Source organism: Benincasa hispida, chromosome 12, assembly GCF_027475165.1.
Source record: "Benincasa hispida cultivar pf3 chromosome 12, pf3_genome.v1.1, whole genome shotgun sequence".
NCBI classification, from domain to species: Eukaryota; Viridiplantae; Streptophyta; class Magnoliopsida; order Cucurbitales; family Cucurbitaceae; genus Benincasa; species Benincasa hispida.
Window position 1 is genome coordinate 57,365,572 of NC_143489.1, and position 21,222 is coordinate 57,386,793.

At 34.5% G+C, this 21,222-nt stretch overlaps 3 protein-coding genes across 4 annotated transcripts; all 3 read right to left on the reverse strand.

The window, feature by feature from the left end:
• Positions 1 to 7,044: 7,044 nt before the first annotated feature.
• Positions 7,045 to 13,498, reverse strand: LOC120092792 (uncharacterized). The gene is made up of 11 exons (XM_090307919.1): positions 13,049 to 13,498; positions 12,755 to 12,890; positions 12,620 to 12,693; positions 10,301 to 10,314; positions 10,120 to 10,194; positions 9,887 to 9,994; positions 9,139 to 9,234; positions 8,840 to 9,035; positions 8,315 to 8,682; positions 7,498 to 8,111; positions 7,045 to 7,416 (listed from the first exon to the last, which is right to left on the reverse strand). Exons 1-8 carry the CDS (start codon positions 13,290 to 13,292, stop codon positions 8,967 to 8,969), a joined length of 816 nt encoding a protein of 271 aa, XP_090164045.1. The 5' UTR covers positions 13,293 to 13,498; the 3' UTR covers positions 7,045 to 7,416; positions 7,498 to 8,111; positions 8,315 to 8,682; positions 8,840 to 8,966.
• A 145-nt stretch (positions 13,499 to 13,643) lies between these two features.
• On the reverse strand, positions 13,644 to 17,570 carry LOC120092791 (WAT1-related protein At5g07050-like). The gene is made up of 7 exons (XM_039050997.2): positions 16,323 to 17,570; positions 16,067 to 16,129; positions 15,869 to 15,985; positions 15,504 to 15,738; positions 15,122 to 15,280; positions 14,831 to 14,982; positions 13,644 to 14,054 (listed from the first exon to the last, which is right to left on the reverse strand). Exons 1-7 carry the CDS (start codon positions 16,526 to 16,528, stop codon positions 13,967 to 13,969), a joined length of 1,020 nt encoding a protein of 339 aa, XP_038906925.1. The 5' UTR covers positions 16,529 to 17,570; the 3' UTR covers positions 13,644 to 13,966.
• Positions 17,571 to 18,256: 686 nt separating this feature from the next.
• On the reverse strand, positions 18,257 to 20,506 carry LOC120067751 (CASP-like protein 5B3). Of its 2 annotated transcripts, none has more exons than XM_039019314.2 (3): positions 19,903 to 20,506; positions 18,963 to 19,095; positions 18,257 to 18,872 (listed from the first exon to the last, which is right to left on the reverse strand). In XM_039019314.2, exons 1-3 carry the CDS (start codon positions 20,031 to 20,033, stop codon positions 18,678 to 18,680), a joined length of 459 nt encoding a protein of 152 aa, XP_038875242.1. In that variant the 5' UTR covers positions 20,034 to 20,506; the 3' UTR covers positions 18,257 to 18,677. The 2 variants fall into 2 exon arrangements, with proteins under 2 accessions (XP_038875242.1, XP_038875243.1); XM_039019315.2 differs by having other exon boundaries at positions 20,307 to 20,493.
• Positions 20,507 to 21,222: the final 716 nt, after the last annotated feature.

Here is a 21,222-nt window from a genome sequence, read left to right on the forward strand (position 1 = left end):
TTAGTACAAGGTACACTTCTACTTTAGAGTTGTGTTTTGATACTACTAATGATTCTACTTCTACTGCTTTTATTGTTCAACCGACAAATGAAAATGTTGATGACGTACATTATGATATTGGTGGGATACAACCTGATGGTAATGTACTAGATCATGTTGATGATGATGATCTTGATGAGTCTTCATCTGATGAAGAAATTCATGAGAAAGATACATATGGGAAAGTGATTCATGGAGAAGTTCATGAGTAGAACGAGCAACCTATTCGCTAAGTGGAGGATACTCAAGCTCGAAAGTCCACCATAGTGCGTAAAGACAAGATATCCAAGATCAGAGTTCATTCTAGTTAGTGAAGATGGAGAGCTAGAGAACTATCAAGAGGTTTTGTCTCATAATAAAAAAGACCTGTGGTTCGATGCAATGAAGGAGAAGATAAATTCTCTAGAAAAGAATGGAACCTGTGAGCTAGTGAAGCCTCCAAAGGATAATAAAGTATTGGAAAACAGATGGGTTTTCAAGTACAAGAAGGATGGTGAGAAGATAATAAGGTACAAAACCAGATTAGTAGGATGCAACCAGAAAAAGGGCATTGACTTTGATGAGATCTTCTCTCCAGTGATCAATATGACATCTATCTATTGGGGATGATGCCCTAAACTCTCGTTGGGTCCTGTAGTTTGTAAACAATGCATTGAATAAACGCTTGTGATGTAATAATATATGATATTTTTCTTCACTTTTGTCTATGAAATATTGGATGTATTTATTGCTTTACCACAAAACCAATAAACTAAGATCCTTGGTTGTTGTAACTTAAGTATGTATGTGGAGACATACAGGTGGATCATGCCTTAAGTGATAACCAAAATGGTCTGTAGTATATGGATATAGGAGGGAAACCTTATCCTAGTGACACTATGGATGCGGCCCACTTTGTGGAAGAGTTACAAGTGTTGTGACTTGCTATAGATGGTTTGATTCTGATCATTCATGTGGAAACATGCGAGCGGAGGCGTCCTATACAAAGGAGTTTATATAAGACCGGACCACAAAGTGTTATAGTCTCGTTATATAACGCCGTTTATGACAGAGAATTCACTTCACTAGGATGACCATGGGTAACATGACCTCAATCCTGAGTGAGTTGGGAACTTCTGCCTTTGAGGGCGGTCCTTTGATTTACATGGGTGCGAATGGCCAGATTGCCAACTCAAACCTACCACTTTGGGGATTCGTCTTATTTGGGAGCTGGGAACTCAGTTACACAAGATGGAATTCAATCCTTCCCCGAAGCAGGGGTAAGTAGATAGATTGCTCCCTTAAAGGATGATTCCGGGGCTTAAACGATGTGGTGCCACACACATTCTCATGGCCCGAGAGGTATCTACACATAGTGGGACTATGTTGTATTATTCATTAGAGAGATTAGTGGTACTTTATTACAAGGGAAAAAGAGTAAATTGACCCAGATATACTTACGAGCATCTGTGAAAGGTTATCGTATTGACCCAATGTACTTACGAGCATCTGTGAAAGGTTATCGTACTGTTGATTGGTTATATCCGATGGACATCGAAATATATCTATAACGACCCCACCCCCTAGGACTTAAGTTAGGTTGTTACTAAATACATGCATGCATGGAACTTAAACGACACCCTTTTATGGTGAAATAAATGCTAAATAAATAAGGTAAGTTCAAAAGTCCTTCATTAAATTCAAATATTAAAAACAAATAATGGGGTACCCATAAATCATAAATGATAATAATAAGTCTGCAAACAATTTTGAATAGTAAGTTTCAAACAACAAAACTGAAAGTTGAAAAAAAAAACATGAAAAGAAATCTAAATATCATGAGTAGAAGCATAAAATTGGTCCCAGTGACTCGATCACGAATTTCGCTTGTCAATCGCTGACGCATCTCTACCTTTACCCGAAACAACAACATGAGAAAGGATGAGTATAAAATACTTAGTAAGTAACCCCACTATTGGGGTTGGGCTAGGCATCTATGTCCTCTAGATGCTTACCTCTGGCGGAACATAAAAATTGCTCTAGTCCTCATGGGACACATGCATACATGAAAAACTGGTTTCTATCCTACTGTAATTAAGTATGCCCACTATCTCTGGTGAATCCCGAAGGAAACACAGCCCCTGGTGAATCCCAAAGGAAAAACAGCCCTTGGTGAATCCCAAAGGAAACACAGCCCTTGGTGAATTCCGAAGAAAACACAATATCTGGTGAATCCCGAAGGAAACACAATATCTGGTGAATCCCGAAGGAAACACAATTTGGTGAATCCCGAAGGAAACACAATATGGTGAATCCCGAAGGAAACACAATACTTAGTGGGCATCTAACTAATTAGTAAAGACACTATCACAGCCTCAACATCACAATTATCACAATATGGTTTTATAACATACATATACACCTCAATATCATGGCTATACAACATGCATATATGCCTCAATATCCTCATATAAAATACAACCTCAGTGAATCAAGTATCATCTCTTACTAGCATGCAAGTATCTACGTGCACAAATAAATCTTTCAGATTCTCATACAAGAACATATATCGGACATACTATACTATCCGTTTATCATGCTATCATTCTGTTCTGATATTCATCCATTATGCTAGCATATATCTAGTGTCTGGCCCGTGGGCAGTTCTAGTAGTAGGATTACTTACCTTGATACTAGATTCATATATCGATCAAAGCAGTAGTCTTCAATAATAAATCTTTGCATTCAATTCCCCAACGAAGCCTGAGCAACAACCACCCTCAAGATTCCAATCTCCAAAATCTTCCTTCAATCAGACCCTACTTCCAACTTTTAATCCATTTCTCCATTAAAATTTTCAATTCACAAAGAATTTAACTAACCCCCTTCCACAATGAAATTAATTCTTGACATTAATTTCAAATTAAATTTTTGTGACATAACCTCCTTCCAAAATTAAATTAATTCTTGATATTAATTTCAAACTAAATTTGTGTGATATAACCCCCTTCCAAAACGAAATTAATTCTTGACATTAATTTCAAATTAAATTTATGTGACATAAAAAGTCTAACTTCCATAACTTCCCTCCAATTAAACCATTAAATTGAAATACCCCTTCCTTCCAAAATGAAATTAATTTTTGACATTAATTTCAAATTTAATTTGTTTGACATTAAAAGTCCAATTTCCATAACTTCCTTCCAATCAAACCCTTAAATTGAAACACCCCTTAGCAATTAAATCACAATAATTACATTTTGAATTTTCAAAATTCAAAAAATGCCCTCTAATACTAGAAAATATTGAAATTACATTAAGAACAAAATTTGAGGTGTTACAATATCTGTGGTGAAAAGAGTGCAACTGTCGGTATTTAGTGGAATGCCTGACAGTTAGCGGATGGTGGATCTTATGGCTAAAGAGTTTAATTAGCTATTCACGTATCGTTGGAGCTTCAAGCCACGGGTTCATAAGGTCCCCTTGGTAGCTCAATGGATTCAAGTTGAGAATTAGTTTTTGGATCAATTTGAAGTATTCAAATTGATAAGGGGGGGTTTGTTTATATATGATATGATTAAACTGGTCAATTATATATGATATAGTTGACATGATGTATGAGATACATTAATTGGAGGAAGAGGATATAAATATGATTTATATCTAGTGGAGGAGAAAACAACTATTATTTATAAGTTGCATATGATGTGATATTAAAACTATAGGTTATAAATATAATATGATTATATTTATTTTTTTAATTAAACAATTATGAGATAATTGTTGGTGGTTTTTCTCCATAACTGTACATGATAGTGGGAGGTTGAATTCAGTTTTCATAACTGAAAAATAAAATGAAAATAGATTTCATATTGCAAAAATATCGGATAATCGCTTTACGATTAGTATACTGCCCATCATCTAGCTAACGAGAGCATACACGATATCTCAAGTTTTCTAAACGATCATGTACACGCGTAGATTTTCTAACAATCGTATAGCGTTTTCTAAACGATCGCGTGCACGAGCGATTTACCTAAACGATCGTTTAAACGATCAACCCCGTTTTTCTAAACAATCGTGCACCCTTTACTAAACGATCAAGTACCCGTCTACACAATAAACACAATATCTCTCCCACTTGCTTGGTCGTGGTAAACGATCGTAGTTTCCTCCTCCTCTCTACCCCTCACGGATTCTCACTTCAAGAATACTAAGGTTATTGAGTGGTAGTGTCCTTCTTGCTACTTGTTTGTGTAGAAGACCCCTCGGTGGTGAGCGACAGGGAGATTTGGTGTATGATAGGCTTGGCGTTCACAGCGACAGTGAGAGTTGCTGTTCCTTGATGAGAGCGAGATTTAAAGAGAAGAAGATTTTTTAAGAGGTATGTCTCTCGTTCCTTTGTATTTAAGTTTGAAAAGCATGCCGTAATTTGTTACTAGATGCATAACTTGTTGTAATGTTTGTGAATGTGGTATTTCTGTCACAATGAATTTGGAACGATTTTGCTTCCGCTCATAGGTCCTCTTTGATTAGAGTTCCTTCACTATTAGAATAATGTTGGGATTAGCAGCTAGTCTTGATCTTGAGATAGAGCAAGTTGATGTAAAAATTGCTATTTTACATGGTGACTTACATGAAGAAATCTACATTGAGCAACCTAAGGGATTTGAAGAAAAAGGGAAAGATAAAGTTGTTTGCAAGTTGAAAAAGAGTCTTTATGGGCTTAGACAGGAACCAAGGCAGTGGTACAAGAAATTTGATTAGTTTATGATAAGCAATGATTATAAACGAACTATAGTTGATTCTTATGTGTATTTTAGATAGTTTCCTACAGACAACTTCATCATTCTTCTTTCATATGTAGGTGATATGTTAATAGTTGGACAAGATATAGATATGATTCAAAGTTTATTTTTTTTGTCCAAGTCATTTGACATGAATGATTTTGGGTCCTACAAAGCAAATCTTAGGTATAAAGATTGCTCGTGATAGGAAAGATTTTGGAAATTGTGGTTATCCCAGGAGAAGTATATTGAACGGGTGCTGGAAATGTTCAATATAAAGCATGCTAAGCTTGCTAGTACACCGCGAGCAACTCACTTTAAGCCAAGTAAGAGAGCTTGCCTTACAACAGAGAAAGAGAAAGAAGTTATGTCATTCGTTCCTTATTCTTCTTCTATTGGTTCTTTGATGTATGTTATGGTGTGTACTAGACCTGATATTACACATGCAGTCAGTCTAGTGAGTCGTTTTCTATCAAATCCAGGTAAGACTCACTGGAAAACAGTAAAGTGGATCTTCAGATACTTATGGGACACCTCCAAATTGAGTTTGTGTTATGGAGGTAGCAAACCTATGCTTGAAGGCTATACTGATATAGACATGGCAGGTGATCTTGATAATAGATAGTCTACCTCAGGTTATGTGTTTACATTTTCAGAAGGAACCATCTCAAGGCAATCCAAGCTACAAAAATGTATAGCACTGTCTACAACTAAGGTAGAGTATATTGTAACAAACGGATGTTATGGCTTAAAAGGTTCCCTCAAGATTTGGGTTTGAAGCAAGGTGAGTATGTAATATTTTGCAATAGTGAGAGTGCTATAGATTTGAGTAAGAATTGAATGTATCATATTCATACTAAACAAATTGACATTAGATATCATTAGTTGCAAGATGTAATTAAAGAGAAGAGATTGAATCTGAAGAAAGTCCACACCGACAAGAATAGTGCAAATATGTTAACTAAGGTAGTTCCGACTGGAGGGAGAGATTGTTGTGGGTGTCCAACCCACTTGTTGCACAAACAAGACTTTATTTTAAACTTGTATTTTTTTAACTCAGTTGGTACTAATTTTTAGGTTGGCCCATCTTGAAAGCCTTAGGTTTTCTTTTAAGTGATGTGGGGATGACCTATGGAAAAAGAGTGTGAAAAAAGAAGCAGAAATCAGAAAGAAAGACAACAGTTAAACTTTTTAGTGATAACTTTCACAAAATTATCGATTTTCAGAGTTTGATCAGTTGGATTATGCTGAAATCTGGTCAGTCTGTTCAGGACGCATAGAGTCTCGTTTTGAACGGTTGGATCATCATTTGGAGCTTTGGTTTATCCGTAATCGTTACTGAACAGAATATATAGAACTGGGTGATTTTCATTCTTTTTATCTCTCAAATGTTCATCTTTTATGTATGAAAGTATTGGTGAGTAGTTAACCTTTGTATGACTAATTTAGGTTTTTTTCTCCCTCAATTTTATTATAATAAGAGACGTTGACAAGAGTGGACTCCTTACAAGTCCCGTGGTTTTTACTCTTCACATCGAAGAAGTTTTCCACGTATACTTCGTGTGTGCTCTTTGCTTTTAATCTTCTAGAATTTTGTGATTTATTATTGTTCATTGTTAGTTGATTACTTGGTAATTATTTAGTGATTTATTTGTGGTGTTTTAGAGAATAATTATTTGGTTGATTGTTTTGGAGGAGATCCTAGTGGGTTGTTGTTATATTCACTAGAAGAATTTCAGGCTTTAATGTCGGTTTTAAACCAACATTAAAGATAGTGTTATTAAAGCCCTTTAATGTCGGTTGTCTAAACCGACATTAAAAGACTTTAATAACACTGTCTTTAATGTCAGTTGGAAACAACATTAAAGCCCTTTAATGTCTGTTGACATTAAAGCCCTTTAATGTCGGTTGCAACTGACATTAAAGCCCTTTAATGAAATTTGCAACCGACATTAAAAACCTTTAATGTTGGTTGCAACTGAAGCCCAAGAATCAAATGAAGCCCTTTAAACCGACATTGAAGCCCAGAATCTGTCCATTTTATCAATTATTGTCCGTTTTTTAAAATTCGTTTGCGAAATCCATTTTTTCGGTCAAAAAGTATAACATGACACATCATCATCGAACGTTGTGGCTATGACATATTATTCATATATGGATTGTAAATCTATTACATTTAATCCGCAAATTCTACTATACAATTATAATTTAAAAGGCCGTACAATAATTCAGGCCTTGAAAACACAAATTACAAGTAATACAAACATTATGATTTTACAAATATTATGAGTTTACCGTCCCTCTCCACTTGGTAAGTATGGTTCCCTTCATAATTCTTCTTGACTAGACCTCCCTAGCTTAAGCAGTGTCTGGTTATAGGCATCTTTGTTTGACCACTGTTGTCAAAGGATCACAAACAATAAAGGTTTAAGACAAAGGATTGAAAGTGAAAATGTGATCAGAATTCATATTCAACTAATCGTGTTTATTGGGAATGTGCATAAATGGTACATTCAAGGAAAAATTCTTGTAGTGAATGTGTTGGATCTAGAGTTCCCCAAGAAAAAACATAAAGAGGTTGCGATACCAAATCTTTACTCCTTTGTTGCACCTGCAAAACAAGAAAACTCAATAGTTGAATAAATGAGAGAATCTTCTTTTTCAAGATCTTGAAGAAGAGAAGCTTGGTTACCTAGATATGAGATACGAAGACGATGAAAAATTTTTGACAGCATAACGATGCTACAACAACAAAACCAAAGTTTACCTTGAACCTGTTCAAAGAAACACACTCCCAAAAATATTTCACAACCACTTGTTCTCAACAGAACTATCAGAATTCCTAAAAAATGAATATTCAAGAACACATACATCAATAAGCAAATTTAGCTCACAATGTACTTCAAATCTCAAAAGTTGTCACAAAAACTACCATAGTGCATGAATAACCCACAAACTACCATAGTGCAACCCACAAACGGGTGTTGCAGTCTAATCCAATATGGTTCAAAGAGAAATAAGCACACTATAACTTCTCAAACAGGAATTTCCATATCATTAGAGTCACTTGAAAACACTTAGAAATTGTTCTTAAAACTGCAAGCATTCAAAAATGCACTTATCAGGAACAATTTTTACGTGAATCCCTTGCTGTTGCAATAAATCCATCTCTTCCCCACCCCTTCCAAACACCTAAAAAACACACAAACAACACCATTAAAAGTATAGGGTAGAACGAACCTGGCGGTGCATGCGATGGAGACACGTGAACGACGACAATGCCTTCCATGTCTCTTCCAAAGGTGTCTTAAATATTGAAGAAGAAACAACAAAAGATGACATTATTTTAGTAATCTTTCTTTCTCAGATCATACACAAGAAGAAAAAAAAATAGGAAATAGCCAATTTAAACATATTCTTCCAAGAAAAACAGATAGATCTCAAGAGTTGATATCAATAGATGAGAGAATCTTCTTTTCCAAGATATTGAAGAAGAGAATCTTGGTTACCTAGATATGAGATATGAAGACGATGGAAAATTTTCGGCAACATAACGATGCTACCACAACAAAACCAAAAATTTACCTTGAACCTGTTCAAAGAAACACACTCCAAAAAATATTTCACAACCACTTGTTTTCAATAGAATTATCATAATTCCCAAAAAAAACCAATGTTTAAAGCCAAGAGATTGAGCAAAAAAATCGAACCAGAAACTAGTTGCAAACAAACTCACCATGTTGCTGAAAAGAAGAACCACGACTTTGATTTGAGCACAAAATGGACAAATGAAAAGGCACGACAGCGGCACTCAGGTATGGAAATGCACAGGCTTCAACAATTGCGGCTGTTGAACTATCGGAAAGCAAAGTTGGAACTGATAGGAGAGATGGAAGTGTGGAATGAGAAAGGTTTAGAGAATTCCCCACATACAAGCTCGAATCACATAACAAAAATCCAAAGTATGCCAAAACATAAGTATAAGAATATGAAAGAGGAAAGGAGGAAATTAGCATTCAAAATCTAGAACTCACATGATCCAATGGCGACAAAAATGAAGAATCCAAGAAGAATAGGGCCAATAGGGTAGTCCTTTCCCTTCTTTGTAGCAGTCTCAGGCATAACCCCTCTTCAAAATGTTCTTCTTGAACCTTTCCACCTTCATGTGCCCTTGCTCTTGTTCACTGCCTTGCTACGCTTAAGAGACCATGCAAGGTATTGAAAATGCAACTATATTAAGAACTTTGTAATTGTGAATGTCGAAATGAAAAAATGGTGATTATAAATAAATGTTGAAGTAAGAACTGAAAATCCAATGTAGGATTGTACTTACAGTATCTCGTTCTTGAATGAGAGGTTGAAAGATGGATGGATAAGAAAAACTAAACTTCTCATAGAGTTGCAAAGAACTACCATTTCCACTAGATTCCTAAAGCAACACATCCATTGCAAAAGAATGATTTTTGCAACATTAGGAAGTATATAATGCATGTACTGATTCGTACTTCAACGAAAATTGATATGCTTAATTATGATCTTTCAGATGTTAATAAGCAAGGTTCATAAGTAACAAAAGCAATCATATTGAGGGGAAAACACAAATGTTCGAGAAAACAAAGGAAAAATGTTAAACTTTGATTGGACTGAACCTCTTTGAAAGTTTTGCAAGTAGCCAATCTGTATTCTAAACAAATGTTTTCAAATTTATGTCTCTTAGTCTGTATTTTCTATGGTCACCTTTGTCTCGGTTCCTAGCCTAATCTATACCTACTGAAAATTTAGGAAACATGGCCTAAAGTAAGGAAGTTTCCTTTATATTGCATCCGTAATAAGGCTGAATCACTTAAAAACATATACAATTGAAGCTTTAATATAGACAAGATTTTAGCTGAGACGATATTCATAAAATTTTGCTAATATATAGATCCTTGATGTATTTGAGGTTACTAACCAATTACACTAAAAAAGCTTTAAATTCAGTATAACAATATCATTAAAATTGGTTGTCTATGAATGATAACTAAAGGTGTCAACGGTTTGAATTCAAACAAATCAATACAAGGTTTCGAGTGGGAAAGAACCTCATCATTGTTATGAGAAAAATCAGATTTCGATGTTATTCCACAAACAACGGAGCTTACTAAACTCAACTTCTCAGTCCAATTCAGAGCATTCCATGCCCTTTCTAGCTGCATGAATAAATAAATCATATTGGAGCGATCGAATGGATTAAATTATCTGAATGGGCCAAATTCTACAATCATTTGTACTTGCCAAAACAGAATAGTATCATCTTGCAGGAGAAAATACATACAGTTATTTCAATTGGCTGGTCCCCCAAAACTATTTGAGCACCAACTTCTTCAGATGCTTTACGAGTAGCTTGAAACTGCATGATTAATGAGAGTTTCATGAACTTGTTGTAGATATACAGACCTATACACTGGTACATCTAGAAATTACTTGGTCATTTGAAAAGTTGTTTATTAAAGTACCTCATCTCCAAAAGCACTACAAGAAATCTGACTTCTCCCGACGTCACAATTCGTTGAAAAAGTGTGAAAAATGCATTGGGAGAGCCTCTCCCAATGCATAAAGATTTGTCGAGAGTTTGGTCAGGAGAAACCCGCTGGGAGAGGAACTTCTGATACACTTCAAAACAGTGTCGGGAGTTAGCCAGGGAACTCTCGATGCACATATAGGGCGTCGAGAGTTCCAGTAACTGCCGACGCCTGATATATGGCGTCGGCAGTTCTAGAACTCTCGATGCCCTATATGTGCATTGGGAGTTCCCCGACTAACTCCCGACATCGTTTTAAAATGCGTTGGGAGTTTCCGAACTCCCGACGGTTGTTCCATGCATCCGGAGTTCCAGAACTCCCGACAGTTTTATTTAATGCGTCGGGAGTTACAAGAACTCCCGACGCAGTAATACATGCGTGGGGAGTTCATTCATTAGTTGAAAATTGTCTATCGAATATTTTTAATTTATCGTTTGTATTTTTTTAAAATTTGATCTGAATAACCTGTAAAACATAATAAACCAAATAAAGATTCACATAATTAAACAGCGAAAATGAAGTCCATATTATAACAAGTAAATAAAAAATTACAATATCCAAATAAAGTTGATACTAGAACTTCATAAACATTCATAACACAAATACATAGAAGAAATAAAATGAAAACAATGTCTAGAACACGTCTGGAACACAACATCTTCAACAATTGTCCCAGCTCATCTTCGAATAGCATTCTACAATAAAATAAAAACATTCAAATGTCATATCGGTAAACATCCACAACACGTTCAAACTTCAATATGGGTGTAATGAAACTCTACCCACCCCCCATGACAAACATGGAACCTCCCGAACATCAAAAACACATAAAATGAGTAAACAAGGACCAACACACATAAAACTCAAACTTTGTCCCCAAAATGGTTTAAGCAAATCTCACCCCCCCCCCCCCCCCCACAACATATTAGAACTTCGTAAACATTCATAAACACATAAGAACTCCAAGTTCAAGGACAAGACGGGTGTAATGAAACTCTACCCACCCGCCGCGAAAAACATGGAACCTCCCGAACATAAAAAACACACAAAACGAGTAAACAAGAACCAACACACATAATACTAAAACTTTGTCCCCAAAATGGTTTAACCCCCCCTCCCGCCCCTAACACATTAAACTTCGTAAACATTCATAAACACACAAGAACTCCAAGTTCAATGACAAGACGGGTGTAACAACTCAATCCATAAATTGAAACATCCACAATCCATGAGAATCTTGTTTTGATTTAATTTTGGAGCTTTTGAAAATGATATTTGGAAAGTCAAATTAATTCACATTCAACAACAAATAGGAATCAATCGATAATGATTAATTGAAACATATACAATGATTAATTGAAAGATCTACAATAACACAATAATAATTTGCATAAATTATTTAAATCATGATTTTTCAATTAATGAATCAATAATGATTAAATTAATATACAAGAGAAAATAATGATTTAAATAAATATATAAGAGAAAATAAAATGAGAAGATTACTGGCAGCGGCGGTGGGCAGTTGATTATGGCTGCTGACCGAAGAGAGGAGGCGGCGTTGGGGAAGGAGGGAAAAAATGGGAGAGGGAGGGAGAGGAGTGGGGGAAGGGTGAATGGGTAGCGGCGGGGGGGGGGAAGGAGGGAAAAAATGGGAAAGGGAGGGAGAGGAGTGGGGGGAGGGTGAATGGGTAGCGGCGGGGGGGGAAGGAGGGAAAAAATGGGAAAGGGAGGGAGAGGAGTGGGGGGAGGGCGAAGGGGTAGTGACGGCGGGGAAGAAGGGGAAAAATGGGAGAGGGCGGGAGAGAAGTGGGGGGAGGTCGAAGGAGTGGCGGCGGTGGGAAAGGAGGGGAAAAATGGGAGAGGGAGGGAAAGGAATGGGGGCGAGCAAAGGGGTGGCGGGTTAGGGTTAGAAGAGAGGGAAGAAATGGGGAAAAATAGGGAAGAAGGGATCTGGTTTAAACCAGATCCCATCTCACGACGCTGCCCGACGAGTGTCGAGAGAGCCATCGGGAGTTCCAAGGGAACTCCCGACGGCTAATGTATGGCGTTGGGAGTTCCCTGGGAACTTCCGACGACTATTTTAGTCAACGGGAGTTCCTGGGGAACTCCTGATGGGCCTTTACGGCGTTGAGAGTTCTCCGGGAACTCTCGACGCCTTCTTACGTTGTCGAGAGAGACTGTTTCTCCCGATGATCAAACTCTCGACGCTTGATTTAGGCGTCGGGAGAACTCATTTTTCTTGTAGTGAAGGATGGTTGACATCTAATGAAATTTTGGATGAAAAAACTGTGAGAAACAGACGCAAAGCAAGAGTAGTTTGGCCTCTTGAAAAATGGGAAAGTTTTAGACAACTTTTTTGCCAAAAACAAACATACAAAATGATACTCCTTACCTAGGTTTATGCTGCGACCAACAGCACTCAAAAAACCATCCCCACTCAAGGAGAACATGTTGGAATTCAGTTTTTGGTCTGGCTCACCGGTATCTAAAGTATACATGATACCAGCTCTGGAACAAATGCCTGCAATAATTTAAGATCATGTTGATTTTTACAAAGAAAAACAATAACTCATCAGATCTGTCCAGTGTTGAAACTAGCAATCATTGACTTAAAATGCAAACATCACAAAACTTATCCAAAATCCAGATTTGTCCAAATCCAAAACATCAAAATCTCACCAAAATTTGAGTTATCAGAGACGGACGAAACCACAGATGGCACTACGGACGGACGACAACCACCTGATTTGCATGACCAAGCTTGGACGACGGTAAGAGAGAGCCTTAAGGATGGAGGGTTTTGCACGAGCTTGGACGAGGGTTTGGGGAGAAATGGCACAGCGCGTTCGAACGTTGGGGGGGGGGGGAGTTTTTTTTTTTTTTTTTTTTTTTTTTTTTTTTTTGGAAAAAGCGGATCTTGCATGTCGGTTTTAAACCGACATTGTAGGCATTAAAGATCCATTTTTTTTAAAAAAAAAAATAATACCGACATTATACATCTGATTTCACTTTTTCTAACCGACGTTAAAGTCTAAAATTCTTGTAGTAATTGTTTGGATCATATCAAAAGTAGTGTCTATAGGCTTAATTTACAAAAACAAAAACAAAAAATAAAATAATTATCAAATGAGACCTAAAATATATCTATTTTTCAATATTTACTCCAATTTATTCTGTCCTTTTATAAATTCCTCCAAGAGTAATCACATCATTTGACATTCACAATGTGCAACTATATTATTCTTTCATAATTGTTAGATATATACATATAACGTTTTGAAAATTAATGATTTTATCATACATCCTTGAAATTAACAGAGAACAGTCGGTTGAATAATTTTTTCAAACTAGATTACAATGAAAGCGTTTTGGTAACACATTATTAAGTGTAATAATACAAAATTAGGTATAGTACTCCTAGTGATAAGTTTTCAATTTAAGAATATATCTCTTTTTTGAGAGAGAATATATAATATTAATAATTAAACGTACTAAGGTTCATTTTGTAAAATATGCTTAATTATTATTGGCAGCTGATTAGGGACCAATTTGCAAATCAGGATGTTTGAAAGTTTGATGAACTGAATCGGATTCCTATTATGACTTATTTTGAAGCTTCTGTTCATCTTGTTTGCCCCATAAAAGCAAATACAGCCCTATGATGACGATGCCTCCACCAACAATGCTGCACAAAATACAAAATTACAACTATATTATTTCAAAATATTAATAAGTTTTTAAACTTTTAATTTTGTGTATAATAAATCATAAAACTTCGTTTGGTAATCATTTGGGTCCCGTTTGATAACTATTTTGTTCTCGATTTTTGTTTTTAAAAAGTTAAACTTATCAATGGTTTGAAAAACCAAATTTCTTCCATTGTTATCTACTTTTTACCAATGGTTTGAAAAACCAAGCTAATTTTGAAAATTAAAAAAGTCGCTTTTAAAACTTGATTTTTTTTAGAGTTAGACTAAGAATTCAACCATCATACTTAAGAAAGATGCAAATCATTGTAAGAAAGTAAAAGAAAATAAACTTAATTTTCAAATACCAAAAACAAAAAAGGAAATTGTTATCAAATGGGACTTATTTAGATTTTGGGTTTTAATTTTTGAAAAATTAAGCCTATAAACACACATTATTCCATGTCTAAAATGCTTTATTATCTAACTTTTACCAATGTTTTAAAAAACCAAGCCAAAGTTTTAAACACAAAAAAAAAAAAAAAAATTCAAAACTTGTTTTGTTTTTCTAATTTAGCTAAGAACACAACTCTTATATTTGAGTAAGATGCAAATTATTGAGAAATAGACTTAATTTTAATAAACGAAAAATAAAAAACGAAATAGTTACCAAATTGGCCTTAAATCACTAACAAAACCAGGTTAAAATTTTCTTAAATCAAGTCATTTGGTTTTCATGTTTGTAATTGTATAATTGTAGTTAGAAGTTGTTTACCTGCCCAAGTAAAGCTTTTGTCCAAAAACAAAGTAAGCTAAAAGCGCAACCAAAATTGTACAAAGCGGATTGTACATTGTCACAAAAACTGGCCCTTTCTCTTCTGTGCACCACAATTGTATATATATTATCAAACCTGAGCACACAATTCCCTGCAACAAGTATAGTATATCATATTCATCTTCAAATTTTAAACAATTAATTAAGGGATTTTAATTACTTTTAATTAATAACCATTAAACCTAATTATATGAAGGTTTCTTTCTTTGATCATTTGGTTAGTTTCCTTACAGCATAGATAATGGCCCAGAGATCAATGTTGAATCCAACACTCCAAACTCCTGGCTTGTGTTGTGTCAACACTGTGTACACACCCGCTTGTGCTGCTCCAATCAGGTTCATCCACATCGTTAGCGATAGCTGTGCTGGGTATCGTTTTAACGTAAATGCCTGTGTTAAGGTAAGAATTTTTAGTAAATTATACTTTTGGTTCTTAAAGTTTAAGTAAGAGATTGATTTTGTTCTTGTGAAAACGTGTAACCTTATCTCAAGTTTCGAAAATCATTCCATTTAAATATTGAATATAATTAACCCTTAAGTTAAATAACTAATGGAGATGTTGATGTGACACTTTTATAATAAAAAATTATGATGTGTCATTAGGGTTAGAAACCTGCATAACATAGGAAATGGCCCAAGAAAGGCAGCTTGAAACAGTAAGAAGTGAACCCTTAAGCCAATCCTCATGGAAATTAGTAGCTCTGTGTTGGATATGGATGAAAGGATGCCATATATTTCTAATTATAGGTCCTTTATAGAAAGTCATTATCATCACACCACCTAATGAAACCAATGTCCCCATAACTTTTGCTATTCCTTTTGGATGTTTAAGATCAACAACCTCCATTCTGCCCATATAAAAAATAGTGCATTAGAATACACCTCATTTCATAACGTTTCTGTTTTGTGTAATTTTTTTACTTAATTCGATCAAATATATTTTAACCTTTAAGTATGTGAAAATTGAAATAATCAGACCTGAGTATAACCGCAATTATGAACGTCAAGCCAGGAATAGTGTTGAGCATTGATGATATAAAGGTGGGAGATGTGTATCTCAAGCTTGCAAAGTACGTGTTGAGACTCAAACTCACCCTACATATTTCTTCATCATTTTAATCTCTAAACTTTATAATATTGGAATGAATTATATGCGTGACATTAATCAAAACTTACCCTAAAAGAGAGAGAACAAAAATCTCCAAGAATAGTGCCACTGTGATCCTTGGTCTTGATTTCCTACAAAAACCAACATGTATATCAAAGAAATTTTCGTGCATATAAAAATTTAAATATATAATCCTCAAAATTTGAGACGATAATAGTGGTACTTTCAACATTAGAGGAGAATTGTCCATTTTTTTTTTCCATAGTTTTGATTAATGAAAAAAAAGACAAAACAAGTAGAGGTTGAAATTTTTTAGATGAGTACCTTTCGAGAAAATAAGCAAAGGGAAACAAGACGATGATAGCAATGATTTGTCGATAAGTGATGTGAACATGAGGATTCATGCCATGCTTGAAGGAGGCATCCGTAAAAAAATACAAAAATGTGTACCCGAACTGAGTAAAGATTATGAAGATGTGTGGCTTAAACCTATTAAAAAATACTCGTAACAAACAAGCATTCACCATCATGGCGATGGACGATATCTACCCCTCCACACCAAACAAGTTAATTGAGGTGAGGTTGAGAGTGTACATATAGAAGAACTTCATTGGAAGTATCAAGTTGATAAAGAAAGGTTATTGGTGAAGCATTAATTCTTAGTAGTTGTCACAATCCTATACCTTTTTTATTGCATTACTTATTCCAAATTAATAAAGGACAAATACCTTCCTTTTACTTTACTAATCAAACTATTTTTGGCTATTTAGAATATATGAAAAGATTGATTCAACTCTAGATTTGAGTATATATGGAAAGATTAACCTAACTTTTAGTACGATAACATATTAAATTAATTAATGGTATATAGGTTTGATTAAATTTTGACTGGAAAATTTGAGCAAAATGGAGGTGAGATATGAGTGGGAAAGTTTGAAAATAAAGATTTTTTTTTTTAATATTAAAATAACAATGGACAGATTCGGTTGTTTTTTTTAATTACAAGACAATGAAGGAAGAGAAACTTGTTGCATTTGTTTATAGAATTTAACTCATTTGGGAATGAATCCAATTCTTGATAATATTTTGTGTATGATTCTCTCAACCAAAAAATCAACAACGATTTTATTCGTTGGATCAAACGATTACATTTTTCAAAGACAATTCTTATGTGAGTGATAGTGTTTAGATTTTAACTTCTATTTCAAGTTGCTATTGTACAAAATTTCTTTTTAAAGAATAATTTTAAAATGTTTATGAAAGGTCAAGCTTAATATTATGATTTTTGAAAAAAAAAAAAAGAGTATTCTTGAAAAAAAAATAAAGTTTGATTAATAAAAAGTATGCTACAAAAATAAGTAATCCATAAGCATCAGTAAAAGCAGAATCATATCCAAAAGCCAGATAATTTATAATCGGATAAAAAAAGGAACAAAAGTCCAATTGATTTACAAGAAAAAAGTAATTGCTAAATAACAATGGAAAATAAACGTACAAATTTGCTTTAAAGTTTTATAGATACTTAAGAATAAAATATGCATAAAAAAATATATCGAAAAAATAGATTGCAAGAACTTAAGGAGATTATTTAGTTGTGATGTTATCATAATTTTATAGAAACCGAAATAAATTATTCTTGTACTGTCATCATAACTTTATATAACTTTAATGGATATTATGATGATCCCACTCAACATTTAACTTACATGCACTGGCAATTTTATCGAAAGAATAGTCTGAAGAAGACAATCCAATTCGATGGATAAAAAAACAGTTCAAAATATTGATAAAAAAAAATAATTAGTTAAAAGATTTTCACATATTGAAATGAGATCAACAAATCAAATTTAATTATATTTCCATAGTATTAAAAGATTATTTTAAATAATTGGTGGATATAAATAATCTAAGAAAATCATGAAATTAAGTAAAATTAACATAAGTATTAAGTATATATAATTGTATCCAAAGTAAAAAAAAACACTCTTTAATAAAAATAATAAGTTTTGGTTAGTTCGGGTTGACTCGGTTATTTTTTGTGAACCCATGAACCAACTCAACCCATAAAGTTTTCATTTATTTGAACCCAACTCAACCCGAACCATACAAGTTAGGTTGGATTGATCCGATTTTTCGGGTTATTGGGTTTTTTGAATACCATGATGTAAAACCTTATACCAAAAAAGGATACTACGTACCTTTACCTATTTCCGTGTACCAAACAACCTCTAAGTTTAAACCATAATTTGGAATCGAGCTGCTGTGAAAAACAAAGACCTCTTATTCTCAAAGTAGATAGAATATGCATCCACTCAGAAATTGCCACTTGGCAATTCGGATTGATGTGAGTGGAGAAAATAATCAATCAAATGCTCAACAAAAACGTGAATATAGCTTAACGATAATTAACATATATGAATACGAATAACGAGGACCAAATTGCCCAAAAGGAAGAGAGATTCTATCAAGAATCTGCACAAGGCCAAACCCCTGCATTTATACTGGCATCTCTCTAAAGTTCCATCAGATTGAAGGGGAAAAAACCAATTCTTTTTCAACAAACTGCTCCTTGGCATCATTCTACCATATATCTTGATTCCCTTTCTTTGTCAAAAAAATGAACGAAGACTAGAAAGATGTAAGAAAATTACGTGAAGTTTTCGCGGTATGAATATGTGTTCAAACTGCAACCAATATCCAGAGCATAATCAGAGCTGAAACGGCTATGGTTATCCAGCTTAGAAAGGCCAAAACAACAGAGATTTGGAATTTTCGGCATTCGTCCCCAAAATTGCAGTGTCCTAAGTCGCTGAAGAACAATACCGCTACCCCACCGGAGGCAGAAGCTGCAGCGAGAGACAATGTTGCTGTCACCTGTAAACCAATAAATTGATAAATGGATGAACTTCCTTTATAATAATCACAAGACACAATCTTAAGCAACTCAGAATTCTCATTTCTCACCCAATCCCCAACGACAAAGAGGCTGACCAGAATAGGATTGTGAAGCATCTTCTTTCTTACCAATGCATATGCATCTAACAATGCTAGCATAAAACTCCAAGTCACTTGCAAACCCATTGATGCGATCACATAGCTGCAAATCATGAGTAAATCATAAACTAGGAGTTCAATTCCTGTCGTATATCATCTCAAAGTTTGATAAGTTCACTGTATGATAGAGATTTTATTATATCCAAAAAGCAATGATAACATTCCAAGCAACCGAGAGTAGTAGTAGAGAGAAAAATACAGCAAAGGCACAGAGTTGTATGTATGACGGGCAAATGTATGTTTTATCTTGATTTCGAACGAGCCAGACGAGTATGTTCGTATGGTATCAGAGGGTACATCGCAGTTTCTTCTACACAATTATATTCACTGATGTTCTCAAGGAATGTATATGATCTAATGTAAAACATGAAAAAGGTTATTTAGAAAGAAACTAAATTGAACTTGTAACAACAAAATCTTCCGATATCAAATGAATAAAAATGAATAACAGACGAAGCAAATGCTAAGCTCAAGAATGCAAGTGCGCTTTCAGAAAAACAGCTCTTGGAACTCCTACAATAGAAAATAACCCAAAACCTCAAATACCCTGTACAATTATTCAAAGGTTTCATAAAATCCAAGTTCAAATTGAGTGCCCTATTCAAATTATAGCTATTTTCAAACTTGCAAAGCAGCAATGAAAAGCCATAACCAAAAGCAGCCAAACCACCACTAAGAGGCACATATCACAAATATGATTAGACTGAGCAGCGGCATTCCCAAAATTTCTAATTCAATCAAAGAATCACCAGTCGTTCAATACTAAAAGAACCCTTGAGGAATATTCGATTTGAAATGCAGTCAATACTAATCATGCTAAAAGAAGAAAAGGGTGAGGATGAATAAATACCAAAAAGCTGTGAAGTTATAGAAGCCAACAGAAGTAGCCATGGAAGCAATAGACCCAGCAGCAAAAACACATTGCAAAATCCTCAACACAAACCCAGTTAATGTCCCTGGAGTTCCAGGAAAATCCAACATATTTCCCCTTTACCCCAAATCAAAACACAATCATTAATCACAGATCCTAAATGCAACAACAAACCCCATTTCCTTCTCCTCCAATTCTCCATCCACAATCAACGGAATGCCCTCAAATCCCCACCATTCCCCAAATCAAAACCCAGAAAACCTAATCTGCAAAATCCAAACGGATCAACAGAATGACAGGCTAGAAATCCTTCAATCAACACAAAAAAAACAGAGTAATGTGGTTGGTGGTGGTTTCTGGTATGTGGGTTTTGAAGCAATTACCAAACCTGGGTGCCATTGATCATTGAAGAGTCGAAATGGAAAGAAACAAAAGTAGAAAGAAAGTAAAAATGAGAAATGAAAATCTCTAAATGGCCATCTTCGGCGGCACGCGTTGATTGGCCCACCATATCCCCTGTATTTTTGGTGGGGTGTAGTAAAATTGGCAGTGAAAGAACAAATTGAACGGAATTCTTTAAAATAATTGTTAAAAGAAGACAACTTTGGTCCTTGTGAAACTGAAGCCACTTGTGGGTGAAGCACTCAACACTAAACAGTGGGTTTTCTTACTTCAACTTTACTTTTTTTATTCATCATTTTTACTATTTTTGTCTTCACGATTCATTTGGGATGTGTTAAGAATAATTAAATGATGTCTAATTTTGCTATTTCTTATATGTATATGAAATCTTACTGTATTAAACATGTTTGATTAATTTTCAATTGTAAGTAATTACTTTTTCTTTTTCTTTTTAAATATTTTGATCTATATAATTGGAGACTTGTTCGATTTTAGTTAATATACTTTCAAATGTACATTTAACAAAGCATGGAGAATGAGGAGGTAGCGACGAACATTTTTTTCCCATGGTAATCCTTGTCCCTTTCTCTGTCCTGATTCTCCTGCCCCGGTCAATTATATATATATATATATTAAACACCAAAAACCTTTCAACTCGATTAGCAGTAGCCATGTTCCTCCTTTTTTTTTTTTTTTATTATTATTTTTTTATACAATGGTTGTGTGATGTGGTTAGTTATGATTAATTTAATTTAAATTTTCTACATAAAGCAATATAGACTAGTTGGAAATAGATGATTTTATGACCAATATTGCATTTTGAATAGTATTAAAGCTCTCTCGAGGTTCGACTATTTAGATAGATTATTTTGTGGCTGATGAATTTTGTGTTAATTT

Bases quoted from the DNA above. Each gene is read 5' to 3' on its own strand.
- LOC120092792 (XM_090307919.1), bottom strand. From the start codon at position 13,292: ATGCAAGATCCGCTTTTTCCAAAAAAAAAAAAAAAAAAAAAAAAAAAA. The intron at 9,235-9,886 runs GTTCTTTCCCAC...GTGTTGCTTTAG, and splicing joins TTTCTCATAACAATGATGAG to GAATCTAGTGGAAATGGTAG. The intron at 9,036-9,138 runs GTAAGTACAATC...TTCTTAATATAG, and splicing joins TCATTCAAGAACGAGATACT to TTGCATTTTCAATACCTTGC.
- LOC120092791 (XM_039050997.2), bottom strand. From the start codon at position 16,528: ATGATGGTGAATGCTTGTTTGTTACGAGTATTTTTTAATAGGTTTAAG. The intron at 15,281-15,503 runs GTTTCTAACCCT...ACCTTAACACAG, and splicing joins CCATTTCCTATGTTATGCAG to GCATTTACGTTAAAACGATA. The intron at 14,055-14,830 runs GTAAACAACTTC...TATTTTGTGCAG, and splicing joins CAAAAGCTTTACTTGGGCAG to CATTGTTGGTGGAGGCATCG.
- LOC120067751 (XM_039019314.2), bottom strand. From the start codon at position 20,033: ATGTTGGATTTTCCTGGAACTCCAGGGACATTAACTGGGTTTGTGTTG. The intron at 19,096-19,902 runs GTATTTATTCAT...CATGATTTGCAG, and splicing joins TATAACTTCACAGCTTTTTG to CTATGTGATCGCATCAATGG. The intron at 18,873-18,962 runs GTGAGAAATGAG...ATTGGTTTACAG, and splicing joins TCTTTGTCGTTGGGGATTGG to GTGACAGCAACATTGTCTCT.